The following is a 21,330-nucleotide window of genomic DNA, read 5'->3' as shown; positions in this document are numbered from 1 at the left end:
TTTTTAAAGAAGGTGCAACATTTCTGAACTGCGGCAATTTTTAAAATTAAAGACACGGTCTTCTTATTCCTTGTTTTTTGTTAGATCATTAAAAAAGTATTAATTAAATTAAAACATATTTCAAAAATAGATCCAAAATAAAACAAACAATGCAAATAAGCGCACTAAGTTTTAAAAGAGGCAAAGAGCTGCCTGATCCTGTGCTAAAATTGTCACAATACAGAAGTCTGTTTGTGTTGTTGGACACATGGCCACTTTTTGTGTTACAGACTTTGACTCTGTTGTAATTCAGCAGTAATAGTTTTGGTGTCTGTAGCACGTATGTTGTCCACATTCTCCACCAAAGTCTGTCATCCTGCTGTAAAAGAAACCAGAGCAGTGAAACCAGTAACTTTTTCTACACCCCTTCGCCATCCTGTTAACCATTTATCCAATTAAGTGTCGCATGGGGGTGAAACTAGTGGTTTTTAATGCCTAAATCTAACAGTTTCAACACAATTAAAATCAGGAGCTGAAGTGTAAAATTGTTTCCAGCTGTGTGAGCGGTGAAATCATTCACCACAAACTCCGAAAAGAACTGCAAATTAAGAGATTTAATGCCATGAAGATTCCTCAGACTAGGGCTGGGCGATATGACCCAAAATTCATATCTCGATATTTTTTAGCTGGGTGGCGATATAAGATATATATCTCGATTTTTTTTTTTTTTTTAAGCCATAAAGTAAGAACAAAAAGAGAGTTCTTAGTCAAAGCTGTGTCCCAGATGTCACACAGGCACTTTTATTAACATACAGCACAGATGTACATGAAAAATTACTCAAAATTAAATTATGAGCATTCATTAAATAATAATGCTCCATAAATAAAAGAAAACAAGGTTGTTTTGTGCTAAACAAAGAGCTCACAATTGTGCAGTCAAAATGTAAACTAAAAGACGCTGAGCGTAATAACAAAGACAGACAGATTTCACAGCTGCTCTGTTCCCAAGTTTTACTGTGTGACTGACAGCCTGGAGTTTGAAATCCACTTCATAACCACGTCTCTTACAGGTGCCATTTATGGTCCTTATACACACACAATACGGTAATATTACGTTGATGCACAGTACGTATCACTCCGCGAAGCTCCTCGGTAGCCGTAATGCGCCGACAATCTATCAAGCGGTGCAGCTCCGTAGCTTACCAAAGTCGTACTAAAACATTTTTTGACAGATTGCTGAGCGCCGTGTACCACATAAAATCGGTTCGCGGCCATCAAGCACAACCAGAATTCATACATAAGGCGCGCTATCAACTTTTGAGAGAATGAAAGGATTTTAGGGTTAGCGCTGTTAGCTCGTTAGCGCGGTTAGCTCGTTAGCATGTTTAGCTCGTTAGCACGTTGACGCCGTCCAGCCCCACGCATGGGGCGATGCGCAGTAACTCGTTAACGGAGATTTGCCGTGTCCGTCTTGTCGCTGCCTGCACGTGAAGCGATGGGGTAGGAGGGGGAGTTGTCTTCAGTGAAGGCGAGGCGGAGTAACGTTGCGTAGAGACAAAAGTGGACGAAAGAGAGGCAAACTTGCGGCTCCACAACTATAATTATAACGTAACATAGACTATATCGATATAAAGGATATTGTCACATCTTATATCTCGTATAAAAATATATCGATATGTTTTAAAAACTCGATATATCGCCCAGCTCTACCTCAGACTCTTGTTGAGTTTCCTCCATTTTTGACACAGAGTGGATGCTGCACTGTAAGAGTGTTATTAGTAAGCCTTCATCATTGTTGGGACGACTTTATAGCCGACTTTCCCTTAATTAAGGCTGATTGCTTGGGAGTGCTGAATCAGTCGAAGCCTCCACAGGAGCATGCAAACAGAGCGAAAGGGTTGTCGGTGCACTGAGGAGTGAGGAGACAACCACATAGGACCAGCGTGCAGCTGAACTTCTCTCTGAACTTCTGTCCTAAAGCGAGCTTGCAGTGGGATACTCAGTCGCACCAGAATAGACCCAACAGGCCGACTGATCTAAACTCAGAGGAATTTAAAGTCGGGCGGAAAGAATGAGCAGCTGACCGTGTGTGTGTCTGTCAGTGTGTGTTTCCACTGTACAGTGTAAATCCCCATCCAGATTGGACAGAGACCTCACAGGTGCGAAGCAGCCTGATTGGCTGACCCACTCAGAGTCAGACGTGACTGAGTACAACTAACCTCAGACTTCAGCAACATGGCATGTTGTTACTGGTCTGACGGCTTGTTGTTGGGTTGAAAATCCATAAAGTTACCAGTGAAGTCCATCAAAGAAGAAGGCTTGTTTCATTCGCCATCCTCACATACTGACTTAAGAAGTCAGTATGTGAGGATGGCGAAATCTATAAATAGATTTCCCTTTTTACAGCAGGAAAAACTGAAATTACCCATTCCTTCATTCCTGAGGTGAAATCCTCAGATCCATTGTCTTAGATCATTTCTGATATCGTGTCTTATTTGGGACAGGGTGAGGAGGGAGGTGTATGATCTGCTGTGACCCCTAAAAGGAACAGCTGGAAGTAGTATTTACTTTTTGTATGTATCACAGTTATTGTCAATACCTGAAATTTGTCTCCCGTGTTCATCAGAAAGTTGCAAAACAAAGTGTGACTTGGAGACCAGCCTGTCTGAATCCTGAGTTTTCACAGTATTTGAATGCATAAAAAGCCTGATCTGAATGCACTGATCTTACACTAAGACTACGTCTTTTTACGGGAGGGTAAAATACAGCAAGCTCTCAAATCAACACCCTGTAGATAATTTGAGAGATTTATATTAGTTTTGCAGCTTTACTTGAACCTTAGAGGGTCTTACTTACGACGCAGCAGTTGGTGAAATTTATGACATTTGCATGCGTATTTTATTGATAACAATTATTTGCTGACGGTTCAGTTTGAGTTGCTGCTGCTACAGTCAGCTGGCTTCTCGTGAGTGTTGTGTGAGATTTTATTTTGAATCTTTCTAAATATTTAGTTGAGCAGTCAGTGGTCATGTGACCCTGACGGATCTTGGTTGACCTACAGCTGGTGGGTCTAAGTGAAAATAAATCAGGACAGATCAGTTTGGTGAAGTTTTGATTGCAGAGTTGTTCTGTGCCCCCTGGTCGCCTGCAGGGGGCAGCAGCACGTCCTTCTTGTTGCTGCTCTTCTGGGGTACTTTTTGGTGTGCAGCAGCTGCTGCTCTGTGACTCACTGTGGCAGCGTAGCATGTGATGCGACAGCTGCTGTAAAGCAGATGCCAGGAGGAAGATTAGACCGTGCCCTCCGCTGCCAGGCCGCTGTGATTGGGAACTCCAGCTCAAGAATTTCCAGCCTGAGCCAAGAAGAAGACTGTGGAAAGGCTGAAGCTCTGGCAGCTGCCTGGTCAGATTATTTCAGGCCTGTGAAGTAACTGACAGCCGTATTTGGAACAGACAGTCGCTCCTCCTAGAGACACTTGAGATGGAGAAATCTCTTTTATTCCTCGTGTAAACTACTCCACTTTTGGTCACCTTGAAGCAGTTTACACACCGATCCAAACAGGCTGCTGTGGTGTTGCAGAAGATAAATCAGACTTACAACCTGATGTATCTATTAAACCGCTAAAGACACCAAACTTAAACCTAGCTATACACACACACCCTCCTGCTGCAACAAATATGGCATCCAGCGACATGTGTGGAATAATCCACCGCTGTTCCTGACTAATGCACTGTTTTTTCGACATTTTCCGTGTTGTTATAGTAAACATTCAAGGCTGGGGAAAAAGCAGTGAGGGAATTTTAAACCATGAACAGTGATGTTGCTAAAACAATCACTTGGTGCCTTTGCAGAAGTAAAACATTGCTTATTAACTACTTAAGAAGTAATGTATCATCCTGCGTGTTCGAATACCTTTACAATACTCTGCACCATCCGCTGAGCTGTGGTGTTATTAACAGTTAACATATTTTTCAGCCTTACTTATGCTAACACAGCAGCACAGATCAATAAGGAGAACATACTTCTAGGTGTGGCTTTTCAGGCAAATTTTGTTTTCTCTCGTTGTTACAGTAGTGCATATTTGCCTCACCATAAATGCCCAGAGTCACCCAGTGTGATTAATCTTGAGCAAAACAAAGACTCTTTGGTCTAAGTGAATGTGTCCCGCTGAGTCTCTCACCTTGGTCCCCTTTCAGCACCATGTGATCAGGCTGTTGGTCTCCATTTGGCTACTTTTCAGATCTCCTCTATGAATCTGTCAGAAACCAACTGTTGCCCTTGCACAGACAGCCTTTGTGGTTGAAATCACCTGCTAGTTTTGAGTGTAATTCTCTACCAGATGACCTCTCCAGCTCCTCTTCAGCTGTTCTGTCCCCAGTTAATTGTATTTCATTTGAATTCTGTTGAAAAGTCAAGAAAATTCTTGTTGTAAATACTGCGGATTTAAAAGATCATTAAGCCCCAGTGTGTTAGATTAATAACTGAAATTACAAAATTTAGCACAATAATAATAATAGTAGGGCTGCCACGATTAGTCGACTAGTCGTGATTATCAAAATCGTCTGACTGATTTAATAGTTGATGTGTCGTTTGAAGTTTGGTAAGATCCCAAAAGACGCAGGAATAAGTAGCAGGATTTAAGAGTGTAATAACGGACTGAAACAGAAGATGGCAGCACTGCATGTACAAGGATGCCAGCTGCCGTTAAACCCCGAAGAAGAAGAAGCAGCTGTGTCCCAGAATTCATAGCGCGGCCCAGCTCAGTTTCCAACAATGGCGGCAGCTAGTTAGTTTTAATATTACTCTTATTATTCTTTCTGGGTCACAAAATAAACGTTCAACATATTTTCAGGCGAGAATGTAGCTGTGTAAACCTCAAATATCGGCTCAGTTTATCAGGACACCACATATTTTCAAAAGCGCTCCGACGTTTTCGGAGACGTCTGTTACCCACTAGCTCGATAGCGAGCCGGGGGCTAGGTCACTAGAGCCGTGAGAACACCGGACTCCCGGCAAATCATTTTCAAACCCACCGCCGTCTTTCGCTACTCAGGTTAAATATATATAAGTCACTTAGATAACTTAAAAGTGTTATTGTTTGGTTTTTTTCAGTATTTTATTTGTTCCTGAGTAAATCGGCTGAGTTTATTAAACTCCACCGAAACAATCTGCACATTTAATTAAAATTTAATAAACTACCATCTAGAGCAGGGCGATATGGCCAAAAATATTTATCACGATATATATTTGAAAATTTGCGATAACGATATAAATGGTAAATGGTAAATGGCCTGTATTTATATAGCGCTTTACTAGTCCCTAAGGACCCCAAAGCGCTTTACATATCCAATCATCCACCCATTCACACACACATTCACACACTGGTGATGGCAAGCTACATTGTAGCCACAGCCACCCTGGGGCGCACTGACATATAACTGACGATATAATTGATGCGAGACAAAATACAACTCCACAACATTACTAGCGCAAAAAGACAACCTTTCATTTATTTTCACTTAAACAAGAAGCTGGTTTTTATGTACATTAAAGCTTTATAAAAATGTAACAGTGCAAATGCAAATTCCTTGCTGAAAGTTTAACCAAAAATCATTTCCAGTAGAAATGGGCTGACATATACTGAGCATAACCATGTATAATATCCACTGAAGTTAAAAAGAGGTGCTTTGCAACATTAAACTGCAGTGTGCAGTACGCATTTTTCGGACCATAAGGTGCACGGGATTATAAGGCACATTAAGCGAAACAAAGCAGTCAGATAAATCAAACTTGATTAAACTCATTCTTCTTGCTTCCTCCAATTCTGTACCATTGATTCATTAATGTTGAATTCTCTGGCAGCTGCTCTATTCCCATGTTGTTGCAGTATATTAATGACTAACCTCGTATTGTGGATGGATTATCTCAGTTGTTCTCCTGACTGAAGTTTGGTCCGTTTACAGCATCCTGCCATGCGACTGCATTTGTCTCTAACTATCAGGAACCTTAACGTTAACTTTTATAAGTGGAAAAGTGTTAGTGTTCGTCCTCCAGCTTCACTGTTTATGTTATGCTAACATAGCTGTGTCGCTAGCGATCACATAGCACATCATTATATACCAGCTAGCCCAACTTCAGTAACCTTACAAACGTCATTGCTGTTTAGTTTCCTGTCTTCATTTATGTTGGAAGTGATAGCAGAGCTGTACGTTTGATTTTTTTCAGAAATCTCTCAGTCAGAACATGCTATATCATGCTTAGGTAACTAGCGAAACTAGCGAGCTAACTTCCGCTAGCTTCCTGCTAACTTCTAACTCCGTTAAATGTAATAAATTTTGTTTTCATGGATGCCTGGAAGTTAAACTTCATAGTTACACCTGGTAAAGCAGCAATGCTGATCGTTTTATTAAAGATGAAAGAATTTAGACAGTTTTTAACTCTCAGTGATGCTGCAGTGTTGTTTGACCTGAACGATACGGAGTTTAGGACCCAGATTACTCCCAGATTTAAGAGCATCTTAGTCCGACAATAACGACGGCCGCTTGCATGTTCTGCAAAAAAAATGTGCTTTGTCGTGTATCTGAAGGACAAACACCAAACCAGTTCCACATCACTGAAGTTGCACCATTTTTACAAACCAATTCTGGTTCATCTGTTTCACTCAACAATCAGCCATGTGCGTATGAAAACAAAGGCACTGCGCATGCGCGTTTTACTCATATTCTATCGCGATATTTCATTTTCCTATCGTTGCCTAACATTATACCGGTATTACCGTGAACGGTATAATATGGCCCAGCCCTACTACCATCTTGTCTTTATTTTTAGTTAGCACTAGGGCTGCCACGATTTGTCGACTAGTTACGATTACGTCGACTATCAAAATCGTCGACGACTGATTTAATAGTCGACGCGTCGTTTGAAGCTTTGTAAGATCACAAAAGACGCAGGAATAAGTAGCAGGATTTAAGAGTGTAATAAAGGACTGAAACAGAAGATGGCAGCACTGCATGTACAAGGATGCCAGCTGCCGTTAAACCCCGAAGAAGAAGAAGCAGCTGTGTCCCAGAATTCATAGCGCGGCCCAGCTTAGTTTCCAACAATGGCGGCAGCTAGTTAGTTTTAATATTACTCTTATTATTCTTTCTGGGTCACAAAATAAACGTTCAACATATTTTCAGGCGAGAATGTAGCTGTGTAAACCTCAAATATCGGCTCAGTTTATCAGGACACCACATATTTTCAAAAGCGCTCCGACGTTTTCGGAGACGTCTGTTACCCACTAGCTCGATAGCGAGCCGGGGGCTAGGTCACTAGCGCGGTGAGAACACCGGACTCCCGGCAAATTGTTTTCAAACCCACCGCTGTCTTTCGCTACTCAGGTTAAACATATGAGTCACTTAGATAAATTAAAAATGTTGTTTGGCTTTTTTTTTTTTTTTTAGTATTTTATTTGTTCCTGAGTAAATCGGTTTGGCTGAGATTAAAGTTATAGTTTTTACACAGCTGAATAAACGTCAAGCAGACAGCTGATTATCAGAAGTGTGAGATGCTGGAGAATATACTCCGGTGTCCTGTTATATTTTAGATAGCAAGGAGTTTATTAAACTTCACCGAAACAATCTGCAAATTTCATTAAAATTTAATAAACTATCATCTTGTCTTTATTTTTAGTTAGCACCTTAAAAGCTTAAAGCTGTAAGCTAATGATAGTTATATAAGAGCAGATGCTGCTGGTGCAATAAGCTGTAGTTTTACGTACAATGGATGATGATCTGATTAGTCAACTAATCGCAAAAATAATCAGTGACTAGTCGACTATCAAAATAATCGTTTGTGGCAGCCCTAAATAATAGTGAGACTGTTTTTTGGGCATAATCGATCAGAGTGAATGTGTATTGGGTCACTTTTGCAGCTCACAGAAACTGGTCAGTGTGTATTTGACATTTTGTCAGCGCTGTGTGTTGCTGGGGAAGTTTTACACCCTGAAAATAGCTGCAGGTTGAGTGTGAGTCAAACTGCACAGACAGAACCTGCTGGTTTCTGCTGTTTGTCAGAATGTTCCTGAATGCATCACCAATGAGATATTTACAACTGGCACATGGCTTCAGCCTCACATGATGGGGAACCAGCAGCCACGAGGTAACTGCTCACCGAGGTGGTAAATTTACCCCCAGCAAGCTTCACATCTGCAGGTTTTTTACAGAGTGAAGTCAGCTTCAAATTTCAGCGTCCTGTTACTCATCTCTGCAGGAGAAGCCTGATTTTACATTCCTGTGTTTAATGTTTCATTCAAATAGGTTATTCATAACAAAAACACTGAAACTAGGCAAACTGTTGTGAAGACTTAAAAAAAATGAATTAAAAGCAAAAGTAGAAAATACTATTTCAATTAAAATCAAATGCTAAACTGTCTGCTTGTTAACCTACTGTATGTGCACTAAAAGCATCTCAATACGTGTCATTTTGTCCACAACCAAAGATGGAGCAGGTGGGGATCTTTTCACATCAAAAGTCTCAGAGTCTGGAGTCTGATGTGAGCTGAGAGGAAACGCACGGTTCATACTTTCATTTTATTTTTCTGTCTGATAACTATGTTGGCAGAAGTGCTCTGAAACTTTCCAGCCCGCTCAGAATAAACTCTGGACTACTCCTTTAATCCAAAGCTGCAGCTCAGTGATTCTCTCCCACAACTTACATGAATGGGGGCAGATATTCAGTGTACCCGCCCGCCCTCCACCCACAGTGAGCTACAATTACATCACCGCCTGTCGACGCCACACACAGCACGAACGCCTCACACAGCACGCGGGGAAATGTCAGGGGTCACAGTGTGTTACTATACATGTATCCATGCGTGAAGCGACTCCTGACTTTGTGATGTCATAATCCCGGACCTCTTTACTGGGAACATGGTGATCCTGATCTGATGATTTCAAAATCTCTTTACTGCGTTGTTGCTTCTGTTCAGAAGCTGCGGTCAGATGACCTCATGCATGGTTTACTATTCCTCTTTAAAAGATACCTGCAGATATACTAGGCAACTCTGTTTTTAAGTAATTCAGCATTTATGTAATTTTTCTGTGGAAAATATAAATGAACCCCTGGAATCTGCTGCCCCTCTTTACCAGGAATATCTTGTGGTAGATGTTTTGTAAAACAGATCACTAGTTTTGGATACTCGATGGCTGGAATTCACAAAATTCAAAGCTCGTTCATTTGGAAGATATTTAATGGTTCTCCTGTGGGTACTGCCCACTCTCCAGGATGTTTACTGATGAGTTTCAGGTGATGCTGAAACGTTTATCAAATTAAAGGAGGCTGATAAGCAGTCTGTTTAGTGTGATCACATACTGATGTTTTGTCTGTTGCAGGTTGCTGCGTCGCCTGGCCACTCTGCTCTCCCAGCAGGCTTCACTCATGGCCTCCAACGAAGCCTTCAAGAAGCAGGCGGAGGGCGCCAGCAATGCCGCCAAGAAATACATGGAGGACAACGAGATGTTGCAAGAGGTGAAAAAAACACGCACACAGAGTTTTGAGCTTTTCAAGTTCTGCTGGTAGAAAACCAGTCGTCAGAGGTCATGGGTCACACTGCCGTAGGGATGGGTATCGTTTAGGTTTTATCCGATACCGGTGCCAAACTGGTACTTTTGAAACGGTGCCGGTGCTTAAACTGTGCTCAAACCGGTACTTAAAGAATGGAGAACACAAAATTGGTCCAAAAACCTCTCATGTTCAGCTGGTTTTTTTGTAAAAAGATAACAATGTTAGCCTTTTCTGCAGCTATGGGGCATATATGGTATCACTCTTGGCTGGAAGCAGTGCTTAAACAATGGAAAAAACACAAACTTTGTCCAAAACCTCTCATGTTTAACTGTTTTCCACTTTTTCTTTGGTCATTTTAGCCTTTTTGGCCAGGGTGAAGGGAGTATCTGCCATCAAACAAGAAGACAGCCGCATGTAACTACGACGGTGTTTGCTAGTTCACCTTACATGCATTAATGTAATAACGTGGTTAGCCTACTCAACGTAAATTACACCGTCGCCAGGTGTTTCATCAGATTCGAGGTGTTACCTCCTTTGACAGTATCACAGTATCAGCTTAAAGCACTTGTTGCTGCTGAGTTTGCATCTTTTGCTATGAAGTACAGCCAGACTTTGACCGCTTCGCCTTGGGCGTTTTTAATCTGTAGCTCTGCTCTAAAAGAACGTACGTACCTGGGCCCGCCTACTATCCTCGGAAACGTAAAATGATTGGCTAGAATCTAAAGTGTATCACAGCTCAGGGGAAAAAAAGCACCGAAATGTGCGCTGCTTTTCGGTCTGGTTACTACCGTTTATGTCAGACCCGGTGCCATCATGGCACCGGATACCGGTACCCATCCCTACACTGCCGTCATGGTGATATTTGGTAAAAATGGTTCTGTTCTGTGGTTGAGGATTGGCTGTTTCTGGAAGAGATGTCTTTCATAATAAAACTCCATCCAGCTTCACTGTTCTGCAGAAACTCCAGACTGGAAGAAGCGGATTCCCAAGTTTCAGTCCTGAGTTTTGGAAGAACAGACACAGCATGCCAGGCACATTTTATAGAGCAAGATACTCTAAAAGCAACTACAACAATTAAAAAATTTTGGGTGCCGCTCAGAGACGGGAAAAGGCAGTATTTTTAGGTCTGTGTGATTGAGAGGCAGACCCCACAGGAGCCATAACTTAATAAAAATGACTCCTGGGTTTCTTGAAGTGGTTGCGGTGGAGCATTTTTGTGCAGGAGACTGTTTGCTTCTCTTCTTTGGAGTTTAAACTTTGTCTTGTGAGCCAGTTATTGTTTTATACGGCTGAGAAGCTGCAGTTTGGCTTATCTCAGCTGCTTTTCCATTTTCCATCCCAGCCCTGACAGTTAAATTTTATCCTGCATGTTAGTTTCAATGTGTTCTTGCTCTAGTGCATCCTCTTTGTGCTGATTTCTCTAGTTGCACTCCTGTTTGATGCAAACACCACATGCTCATGACTGGAAGCGTCATCCTTCATCTGGAAATTGATTCAGCACATTCAGAGTTCAGTTTGAGTCACCACGCCGATTTGTACAAGGCACCAAATCTCTTTGCTTTTCTGCACCAGCATGGCAGATTTTGTGCTGTAAATCTCAGAAATGAGCCCTGAATTTTTTGTTTTCTCCTTCCTGCTTCACAATAAGGCAACACGTATCCCTGCAGGCATTATGGGATTTATTTCCTGCTAGTGTGTCCTTAGGCCTCTCGGGCCACAACCTCAGTGGATGTAACATTACAAGGCGAACTCCCAACTCTTGAGCCACGATCGCCCCGGGATACAGGTTCTCTCAGTAAAACATCAGCTGCTGGCTTTCAGTTTCCTCTCTAGAGAAAGTGTAAAGAGCTCAGAGTAGATCTGCTGCTCCTTGGTCACCTGACAAGGATGCCTACTAGAGCAGGGCGATATGGCCAAAAATATTTATCACGATATATATTTGAAAATTTGCGATAACGATATAACTGACGATATAATTGATGCGAGACAAAATACAACTCCACAACATTACTAGCGCAAAAAGACAACCTTTCATTTATTTTCACTTAAACAAGAAGCTGGTTTTTATGTACATTAAAACTTTATAAAAATGTAACAGTGCAAATGCAAATTCCTTGCTGAAAGTTTAACCAAAAGGCATTTCCAGTAGAAATGGGCTGACATATCCTGAGCATAACCATGTATAATATCCACTGAAGTTAAAAAGAGGTGCTTTGCAACATTAAACTGCAGTGTGCAGTACGTATTTTTCGGACCATAAGGTGCACGGGATTATAAGGCACATTAAGCGAAACAAGGCAGTCAGATAAATCAAACTTTATTAAACTCATTCTTCTTGCTTCCTCCACTTCTGTACCATTGATTCATTAATGTTGAATTCTCTGGCAGCTGCTCTATTCCCATGTTGTTGCAGTATATTAATGACTAACCTCGTATTGTGGATGGATTATCTCAGTTGTTATGGATTATCTCAGTTGTTCTCCTGACTGAAGTTTGGTCCGTTTACAGCATCCTGCCATGCGATTGCATTTGTCTCTAACTATCAGGCACGTTAACTTTTATAAGTGGAAAAGTGTTAGTGTTCGTCCTCCAGCTTCACTGTTTATGTCATGCTAACATAGCTGTGTTGCTAGCGATCACGTAGCACATCATTATATAGCAGCTAGCCCAACTTCAGTAACCCTACAAACGTCACTGCTGTTTAGTTTCCCGTCTTCATTTATGTTGGAAGTGATAGCAGAGCTGTACGTTTTAATTTATTCAGAAATCTCTCAGTCAGAACATGCTATATCATGCTTGGGTAACTAGCGAAACTAGCGAGCTAACTTCCGCTAGCTTCCTGCTAACTTCTAACTCCGTTAAATGTAATAAATTTTGTTTTCATGGATGCCTGGAAGTTAAACTTCATAGTTACACCTGGTAAAGCAGCAATGCTGATCGTTTTATTAAAGATGAAAGAATTTAGACAGTTTTTAACGCTCAGTGATGCTGCAGTGTTCGTTTGACCTGAAGGTACGGAGTTTAGGACCCAGATTACTCCCAGATTTAAGAGCATCTTAGTCCGACAAATACGACAATAACGACGGCCGCTTGCATGTTCTGCAAAAAAATGTGCTTTGTCGTGTATCTGACGGACAAACGCCAAACCAGTTCCACATCACTGAAGTTGCACCATTTTTACAAACCAATTCTGGTTCATTTGTTTCACTCAACAATCGGCCATGTGCGTATGAAAACAAAGGCACTGCGCATGCGCGTTTTACTCCCATTCTATCGCGATATTTCATTTTCCTATCGTTGCCTAACATTATACCGGTATTACCGTGAACGGTATAATATGGCCCAGCCCTAATGCCTACTAAGTGAGGCATTTTAGGCGTGTTCAGCCGGAGGTGGCCCAGGACAAGCTGGAAGGCTCTGTGCCCCGACCCCAGAACAGCTGAGGTTATCGAAGTCTTTGCTAAAACTGCTGCTAAGACAGAAATGCTGACCCTGAAAATGTTTTTAGCATTTTTGCAGTGTCTCTTTTCTATCAGATGTTTATTTTTGATCACACGTTTAGTTTGAGATGTAGTTACAAGACAGGAACACTAGAGGGTGCTCAGCTAACAGTAACTGTGGTCCCTTCTACTGTTCAGTTAGTGCAGGGGTGCGGGGACTCCAGGCCTCAAGTTCTGATGTCCTGCAGGTTTTAGATGTGTCCTTGATCCAACACAGCTGATTTAAATGGCTAAATGACCTCCTCAACATGTCTTGAAGTTCTCCAGAAGCCTGGTAATGAACTAATCATTTGATTCTGGTGTGTTGACCTGGGGTGAGATCTAAAACCTTGAGGCCTGGACTTCCCCCACCCCTGAGTTAGCTGCTCACTGCAGCTTCACTTGCAGATTAACTAGCATGTAGTAGGTCTGCAGCACAGACGCTGTAGATGTTGTTTGTTAAAGAGAAATGTGCCGCTCACTGAGTGTCCTGCTTGAGTCATGATGATACACAGTAGAGCTGACTAATAACAAAAAATGTTAATCACTAACATTGAATTTGACTCGTGTTAGTTTAATAAGATGTAACCAAGTTAAAGTTGTAGCTGTTAAGCATTTAAAGCAAAGGGTAAACCAGCTGTCTGGTTAAAGTGGTATATTCACATCGTTTTAATTCTTGAAAAGTCTTTGAAAGACTAAATCTGAGTTTTGAAATAGTGGAGTGGTGCAGGGTTAGGTTTAGACAGGAGTTTGTTAGTTCTGGACAGATAGGGGTGCTAGCTCACTTTGTGCATTATTAAATTGAATCCCATCCTGGTTCGCTATCACAGTAGCCGGTTCTAATAGGTTTTCTGGCAGAAACCTCAATGATTGATAATAAGAGTTTATCAGGTGCTGTTCGCGCTTATACTGTGTTGTGCTTCGTATTCCCCCCCGCACGCACGCACGCGCACACACACACACACACACACACACACAATCCATGTTTGACATTGTTTCATTGACCGTGTCCCAAGGTGAGGAACGGACAAACTGTCCATCCAAAGCAACGTTCCCGAGGTTGAAACTTTGGCAGTGTGTAAACTGTGGTAAAGGGTCCTGACGTTATTTCATCAAACCCCACTTCATCTCTGGGTTTGGTTTCCATGAATGTGTTTACACGTTCGACATTTCAGGAATATTTGGCGGCAGCGGGGATTTTTCTCAGTGACTCAACAAGGATTTTATAAACTCCCTTGAATGTTTCCCAACAACACGCTGATTGATCTCATCAACCAGAGAGGCAAAGTTCAGCTTTCTGGCAGCTGTGCAATAGGTAATAGTAAAATAAGAGAAAATGCATATTTTAAGATTTTTTTAAAAAGTATTCCAGTGTAAATTATTGAGTTTTTAAATATATGACGTGGGCTGAGAATTGCCCTCATTGAGCATAAATGTTCTTTATGGCAATGACTGCAGTTCCGTAAATAACCACTCGAGGCAGGCTGTAGAAGTAAGTCAGTCCTCCCCATACAGCCCTATATTAAAGTGTCCAGCTTTACAGCAGAAACAGAGAAGTGCTGCAGACGCAGTTTTGGCCAAAGGGGACAGGTTTCTTCTTTCATAACTCTGTCTGTTTGTTTGTTTGTTTTAAATAAACCGTCATGTTGGAAGTGGTGAAACTGCTGTGATTGACACAAGCAGCTGTAAGCCTCCCTTCTGCTAATTGCAGTCAGAGTGTTGATGTTGAAGTGGTCCCGTCTTTTGTCTTTTATGCCTTCTTTCTCAGTGACTGTGATCAGAAAGTGTCAGATGCTCGTCGGAGTGAAAACTAATTCATCTCATTTTCATTTCCAAAGTGTACTGTTGTAATGGGCTTAGGGAAGTCATTGATAATGTTAAAAACAATAAGACAGCAGTGATATTTAAAAATGATATGTTATACTTTGATTCTGGCCTTTTTTTTTTAAATCTTAAACTCATCTAAGAGTCAGTAATACAAAAAAGTTTAAATGAATCGGTGACAACACTAATAAGTAAAAACTTGATGTTTTGCTCCAAGGAGTCTTCTCTTAAGACCCAGCGTGTGTGTGTGTGTGTGTGTGTGTGTGTGTGTGTGTGTGTGTGTGTGTAGCCCCAAAGGTCAAACGTACACGTGGAGTTACAGGAAGACGCAAGTGGTCGTGCAGCACTCACTGATTTGTCAGGGTGGAGTCACTTTACTGCAAACACAGTTACACAGGTCACAGTTTACACTGAGGGAGGTGTGTGTGTGTGTGTGTGCCTGTTTAGATGTCTTTGTGAGGACTGAAAACTGTAATGTTGCGTTACTTGTGGGGACCAACGTTCACTTATGAGGACAAAAGTGCCCGGCATTTTTGAAACTCAATGTGGCTTTAGTGACAGGGTTACAATTAGGTTATGGTTAGGTAGGTCAGGCTAAGGGTTAGGTTTAGGTTGGTGGTTAGGGTAAGCGACTAAGGAAAGAATCAATGAGATGTCCTCACTAAGATATCAAAACAAGAGTGTGTGTGTGTGTGTGTGTGTGTGTGTGTGTTACTGTAAAGGCCAGTAAGATGATCCTGGGCACCTGCTCTGCTCCATGTAATTACGCAGAGGGACTTCTAACTACTAACTAATGTCGAAATTGCAGATCTGAGATCATTTATTTGCTCTGTAAGATCTTTTTTTTCCCTGTGGGTCCATGAAGCAGGCAGGATTTTCTTTAAAAAAAGAAACCTATTTTGAGTTATTTTGTCTTTGGTTTGGTGTAGACAAAGAATTAACTCAGCAAAGAGTTCAAGGTCGGTGTTTATCAAACACGAGAGGAAGAAATTGCCAAAAGTCCTCAGAGCGTTGCATTCCTGCTTTTGTTTGTAGCAGCAGATTAAAAGCTTTTATCCTTTCCCACTGACAGAATTTTTTAGAGGGAGTCCTGAGCTGAGAGGAGCTGCAGGAGGTCACATTCTTGTAGAGATAATCTATGAGGGCAAAGCCTGGCACAGAGACACAGAGGAGGGCTGTAGCACACTCCTGCCAGCAGCCTCAATGTTAATGTGCTGTACCCGAATACAGGAGAGAAAGGGCTGTTCCCACAGGCAGTGAGTGAAAGAATAAGCAACAAGCTGATTAGCTGCCAATACATGTAGCTGTCGATGTGTCACAGCCGCCCCGAAAAACATTCAAAGCGCTTCTTTGGGCGCTGGTGCCTGCTGCTGTGTTCGCTGTCAGAGTGATCCCACACTGCTTCAATAATGTTGAAGTTCAGGCTCTGGGGAGGCCAGTCCCTGCCTGATGGTGTTGTGTGTTTTTTTTTAATATCCCTATGCTTTGTTTGGGATCATTGTGAGGCTGAAAAATGAAGATTTGCCATTCAGAGACTTGCAGACGCTCACTGTTGCACCCCTCTCCTCTGTACATATTGATGAGCAAAAATGTAAAATGTGACTCCTTACTCCATAAGATGTGTTTTTGCTGACTCTCAGTTCAGTGCTTGTGTAATTTGGAGTACCTCTCCCTTCTCTCCTGGTTTCCCCTTTCCTAAGAACAGCTTCCTGAAAGCGTCCATCTACTGAGACAGTTTCAGATGAGGAGGTTTTTTTCTGTTTCTTTAAGACTTCCAGCTCCTCTCCATCTGCTCTGTATAGTTCAGTGTCTTTTAGGTTTGTCGCTTCTTATTTTGTCCTCTACTTTTTTACGGTTTTCACATTGATATTTATTTATTCATTGTAAGGACACAAATGAATGAAAAAAGCCAATTTCCTGAGACCATAATGTGAAAGGTCTTGAGAAAGCCAGGAGAGCTTTGCCTAATAGCACTTTAAAATATTACAAGATCGTCTGTCTCCTTTGAAGCAGATTATAAAGAAATGGGGAGGTGGCTCAAGACTTCTGGAAAACACTGTATTTCCTTACAGTGGTGTTGTGACATAAAGCTCTGCTGGACAGATACAGCACTGTTTGACCCTAAACTTACTCAAGCTGTGTCATGTCAATGACTCAAAAATACTTACTAGCAAAATTACAAGAGAGGAAATTAATTTAATTGAAGGGCACAAAATAAATCAGTTCAATTAGATTTATAATAGCATCAAATCAGTTGTCTCAAAGCGCTTTATACTGTAAGGTCAAGACCCTACAATAATTATAATAATAACAATAATAATGATACAGTTGGAATTTTTTCAAAAGTGTATTTTTAAAACTAAAATGTTTTGTCACAGCTAGTTTAGTTCACTGTAATAACCTTGTTAACCTCCTATAATGCTTGCCTTTTTATTTTTACATCTGTTTCTACATTTTAAAAAAGCTGCTCGTGTTTCACTTTTACTGTAAATTTATGGTTTGTGACTCGACCGCTCGCTGCTCTGTGATCTTTGGTGCGTCGGTCTGATGACATCGTGCCATCGGGTTCAGTTCAGAGCAGTGAAACCAGGGTTTATGGCCTCGTCAGTTAAAGGACTAAAGCTCAGCAGCTGTTTAACTCCGTCACACTGAGCGAACACGCCAATGCGTCGGTCTGACAAACTTATTGATGCTCTGAATATTTCTCAATTAGGTTCTGTCTGTTTCCAGCTTACAGCGAGTCACAGGAAGATTTTCCACAGTCTGCTTTAAAAAAAAGAAAAAAAAGAAAAGAAATTACAAAACTGATCGAATGAATTATGAAATGAAATAAATCCAGTAATCCTCATGACTCCAGTTCCTTCCTCAGCAGAAATGGAAACTGAAGATGTCACCACCACTTTGGTCACACACACACACAGTGATGGTTTCATAATGCAGCGTGAATCAAATTTGAAAATGTTTAAACGAGCACGAACGCTGATTTTCCTCACGTCACCCTGCATGAATTATTGTTCTTGAGTAGTTTGGAGTAGGGCTGGGCGATATGGCCTAAAATCCATATCACGGTATAATTTGAAGCATGTGCAGTAACGATATATATCGCAATATATTCTTTTCTTCTGTATAACGTATTTTCCACACTACAAGGCACACTTAAAATCCTTTAATTTTCTCAAAAATCGACAGTGTGCCTTATGTAGGAATCTGGTTGTGCTTACTGACCTCGAACCGATTTTATGTAGTACACGGTGCACAGAAATCTATCAAAAAATATTTAGTACAACTTTGGTAAGCTATGAAGGCGCACCGCTTGATGGATTGCCGGAGCGTTACGGCTACCATAGTCAGGAGGCTTGTGGAGTAATCCAAAACTCCGTCCGCTTCAGGTCCCAAAGTCAAACGAACTCTGCGGCATCACTGAGAGTTAAAAACGGTCTAAATTCTTTCATCTTTAATAAAATGATCAGCGTTGCTGTTTTACCAGGTGTAACTATGAAGTTTAACACCCAGGCATCCGTGAAAACAGAATTTATTAAATTTAACAGAGTTAGAAGTTAGCAGGAAGTTAGCTCGCTAGTTTCCACCTAAACATGATATAGCATGTTCTGACTGAGAGATTTCTGAAAAAAATTAAAACGTACAGCTCTGCTATCACTTCCAACATAAATGAAGACAGAAAACTAAACAGCAGTGACGTTTGCAGGGTTACTGAAGTTGTACTAGCTGGTATATAATGATGTGCTACGTGATTGCTAGCAACACAGCTACGTTAGCATAACATTAGCACAGTGAAGCTGAAGGATGAACGCTAACTTTTTCCCACGCGATAAAAGTTAACGTGAGGGTCTCTGGTGGTCAAGGACAAATGCAATCGCATAGCAGGATGCTATACACGGACCAAACTTCAGTCAGGAGAACAACTGAGATAATCCATCCACAATACGAGGTTAGTCATTCATATACTGCAACAACATGGGAATAGAGCAGCTGCGAGAAAATTCAGCATTAATGAATCAATGGTATGGATGTGGAGGAAGCGCAGTTTTTGCTTTCCCCGTATTCCAGAACTGCTTTGCCTCTTTGCTATTACTGTCGCCGGCATGATTTGCAGATGATGTTGTTTTTATCCGCCGCAGCTTGATGACACCATCAACTCATGGTAGAGCGGTATAGTCAAAATCTCTACCGTTGGCCAAATTTATATCGTTTCTACCATATATGGTTTATACCGCCCACCCCTAGTTTGGAGGAAATGCAGTTTGCTGCAGACGAGTCGTTAAGATTTCAGCTGCTGTTATTTGTTTTGTTTTTTGTTGGCAGTGTTAAATTAAGTCAACGTCTGGCTCATAAGAGTCAAGCGCCACTTTCTAACGAACTCCAAATTCACTTGTTCTCCCAAAATCTCCGTTAGTCAGCATTTCAGAAGTTTTTAAAGTGGTCAAGAATCTGTGGTCAGCCCTTAAATGCAGGCTGCGAAGTAGGAAACACAAAATATGTGTCACTGCCAAAACCTTCAGCCATGACCGAGCTCCTGATGAATGAAAAGGTCAGGTATGGACCAATGAGCACAGTTGTGGTATAAAGCAGTGGTGCACAGCCGGTGTGTTGCTGTAACGGTTCTCTGGACTCAAACTGGGTCAAAAGTTTGGAGTTATCTGTGTCAAACGGAAAGATTTCAAATATGCATTAGGCTTCTTTCAGCTCTCTGGAGACTTTCAGATCTGCACCAGAATTTAAATGGCAAACATCTGGCAGATCTTAAAGGGCTCCTTTTTTAAAAAATATTGTTTGTTTTTCTAGAAACTGCGTGAGGCTGGTCTTGAGCTGCCGGAGGCTGGGAAGAAAGGACCAGGACCACAGGAGGAGAACAAGACTCTGAAGGAGGAGGTGAAGAGCCTGAAGGAGGAGCTGGAAGCCACCAAGAAAGGTAAGGTGGAGGAAACGCAGTCAGTAGGTAAAATCCACAAGAGATGAGGAGGAGAAGAAGTTAAAGGAGGAAGACTGAGACAGAGAAGATGAGATCTGAGTGAAAATGAGAAATCTGTTTGTTTCACAGCTCTGCAGAAGTCGGACAACGACGTTCGTGCCATGAAGAAACAGTCCGCGAACCTGACGGTGGAGTACGACAGACTGCTGGAAGAGCACAGCAAACTCCTGGTAACACACACACACACTAAAATCTCCAAAACAAGAATTTAAAAAAGAGGCAAAAGCATGCAGGAACCAAGGCACAGAGCCCCCTGACGGCCCTCGTTTAGAGTCATTGCTTAAACATGCATTCACTTCTATTATCCACCAGGGGGCGATACCTGAGGTTGCAAAAGAGAGGTTTCTGGTCCTGTAGAGGTTAATGGGAGAGATGGCCCTTCGCGCTGACCTCTGTTAACATTTACTGATGAGTTGATGAGCTCAGTCACTCACTGGAGGCCATAAATAAAATACTTAGTCCTCTTTTCTTTAACGTTGGTCTGAAAACGAGGATTATCCAGGATACACTGAGCGGAGGGCACAGCGATATTTAGCGTGTGTGTGAGATCAGTTACAGTTACAGCAGCTCATGACATGGTTTGGCTGCATGTTGTCATGGCGATCAGCTGTTTTTATGTATTTTATCCGCAGGCGAAGAGCGACAAGAAATCAGACTGAGGAGGACATCGACGGTTCCCGGCTTCTTTCATCTTCATCACCGTCCTCAGTAAACTGTCTGCTGCCTCTGCTTCCACCTCCGCGATGTGATGTCACCGACTTTTGGGCCAGCTGACATCACCAATGGCTGCGATTGGTTAATCAGACTGTCTGAGCTCCAACATAAGAATGTCGGTTTACTGTCAGACTTCCTGTGTCACTGTTTACACCTCTGAAGTGTTTCTGTTTTTCTCTCTTCTGTCCACTTTGCTGTTTAAAGGCCAGCTTTGGGGTTCTGTTGTCCTTTAAACAGCTGACCTTTTCCTTCACTTTCCATAAACTGTTTTCTTCTGAGGACATTCCCTGATTAACATTTTTGGAGCAAAGTAAATCCAAACAATGAATCCTGTTCCCTGCAGGAAAAGATCATCTTCATTCCAAAATAAAAGCATTTAGTCCTCTCTGCACATTCTGGTTTAAAACATGCTTAAAAAAGTCCAAAGGATGTCTGTGCCGTCAGATTTCCTTCTTTCTTAAACTGTAATTTCCATCGAGACTCTTGTGAATATGAATGTTTGGAACTGCAGCAAAGATCACTTATTACGAGCAAAACAAGACTCCGGCGTCTCCCCTGGTTTCTTCTTCTGGTTTGCCTGAACTCTGCCTGAACTCTGCCTGAACTCTTCGTCACTGTTAGCCGTGTGCTGAACACACACTTTAAATTTTGGAGCTGTTTGATGCTCCACTTTCGGTTATTCATTACAAAATGTTAAGAAAAGAAAAGGCACCCGTGTCTGTTCTGCTTGTGTGGTGTGATCAGATTTTTGTTGTGTCTTTAATGACGTGTCACAATAAACATGAATGATTTCAACAACA

At 41.7% G+C, this 21,330-nt stretch overlaps 1 protein-coding gene across 1 annotated transcript in view; it reads left to right on the top strand.

Moving 5' to 3' along the window:
• The window catches only part of bcap31 (B cell receptor associated protein 31), a 28,923-nt gene extending 7,593 nt beyond the window's left edge, over positions 1-21,330 (top strand). The window contains exons 5-8 of the mRNA XM_085393275.1: positions 9,352-9,487; positions 19,630-19,756; positions 19,886-19,986; positions 20,449-21,330. Coding sequence (XP_085249401.1) covers positions 9,352-9,487; positions 19,630-19,756; positions 19,886-19,986; positions 20,449-20,475 — 391 coding nt within the window. The 3' untranslated portion in view covers positions 20,476-21,330. The remainder of the gene's footprint in view (positions 1-9,351; positions 9,488-19,629; positions 19,757-19,885; positions 19,987-20,448) is intronic.

The sequence above is a fragment of the Rhamphochromis longiceps genome, linkage group LG20 (genome assembly GCF_057381845.1).
Source record: "Rhamphochromis longiceps isolate RC_006_pf linkage group LG20, R_longiceps_female_GT1.1, whole genome shotgun sequence".
Lineage (NCBI taxonomy): Eukaryota > Metazoa > Chordata > Actinopteri > Cichliformes > Cichlidae > Rhamphochromis > Rhamphochromis longiceps.
This window is presented reverse-complemented; position numbering and strand designations above follow the sequence as displayed.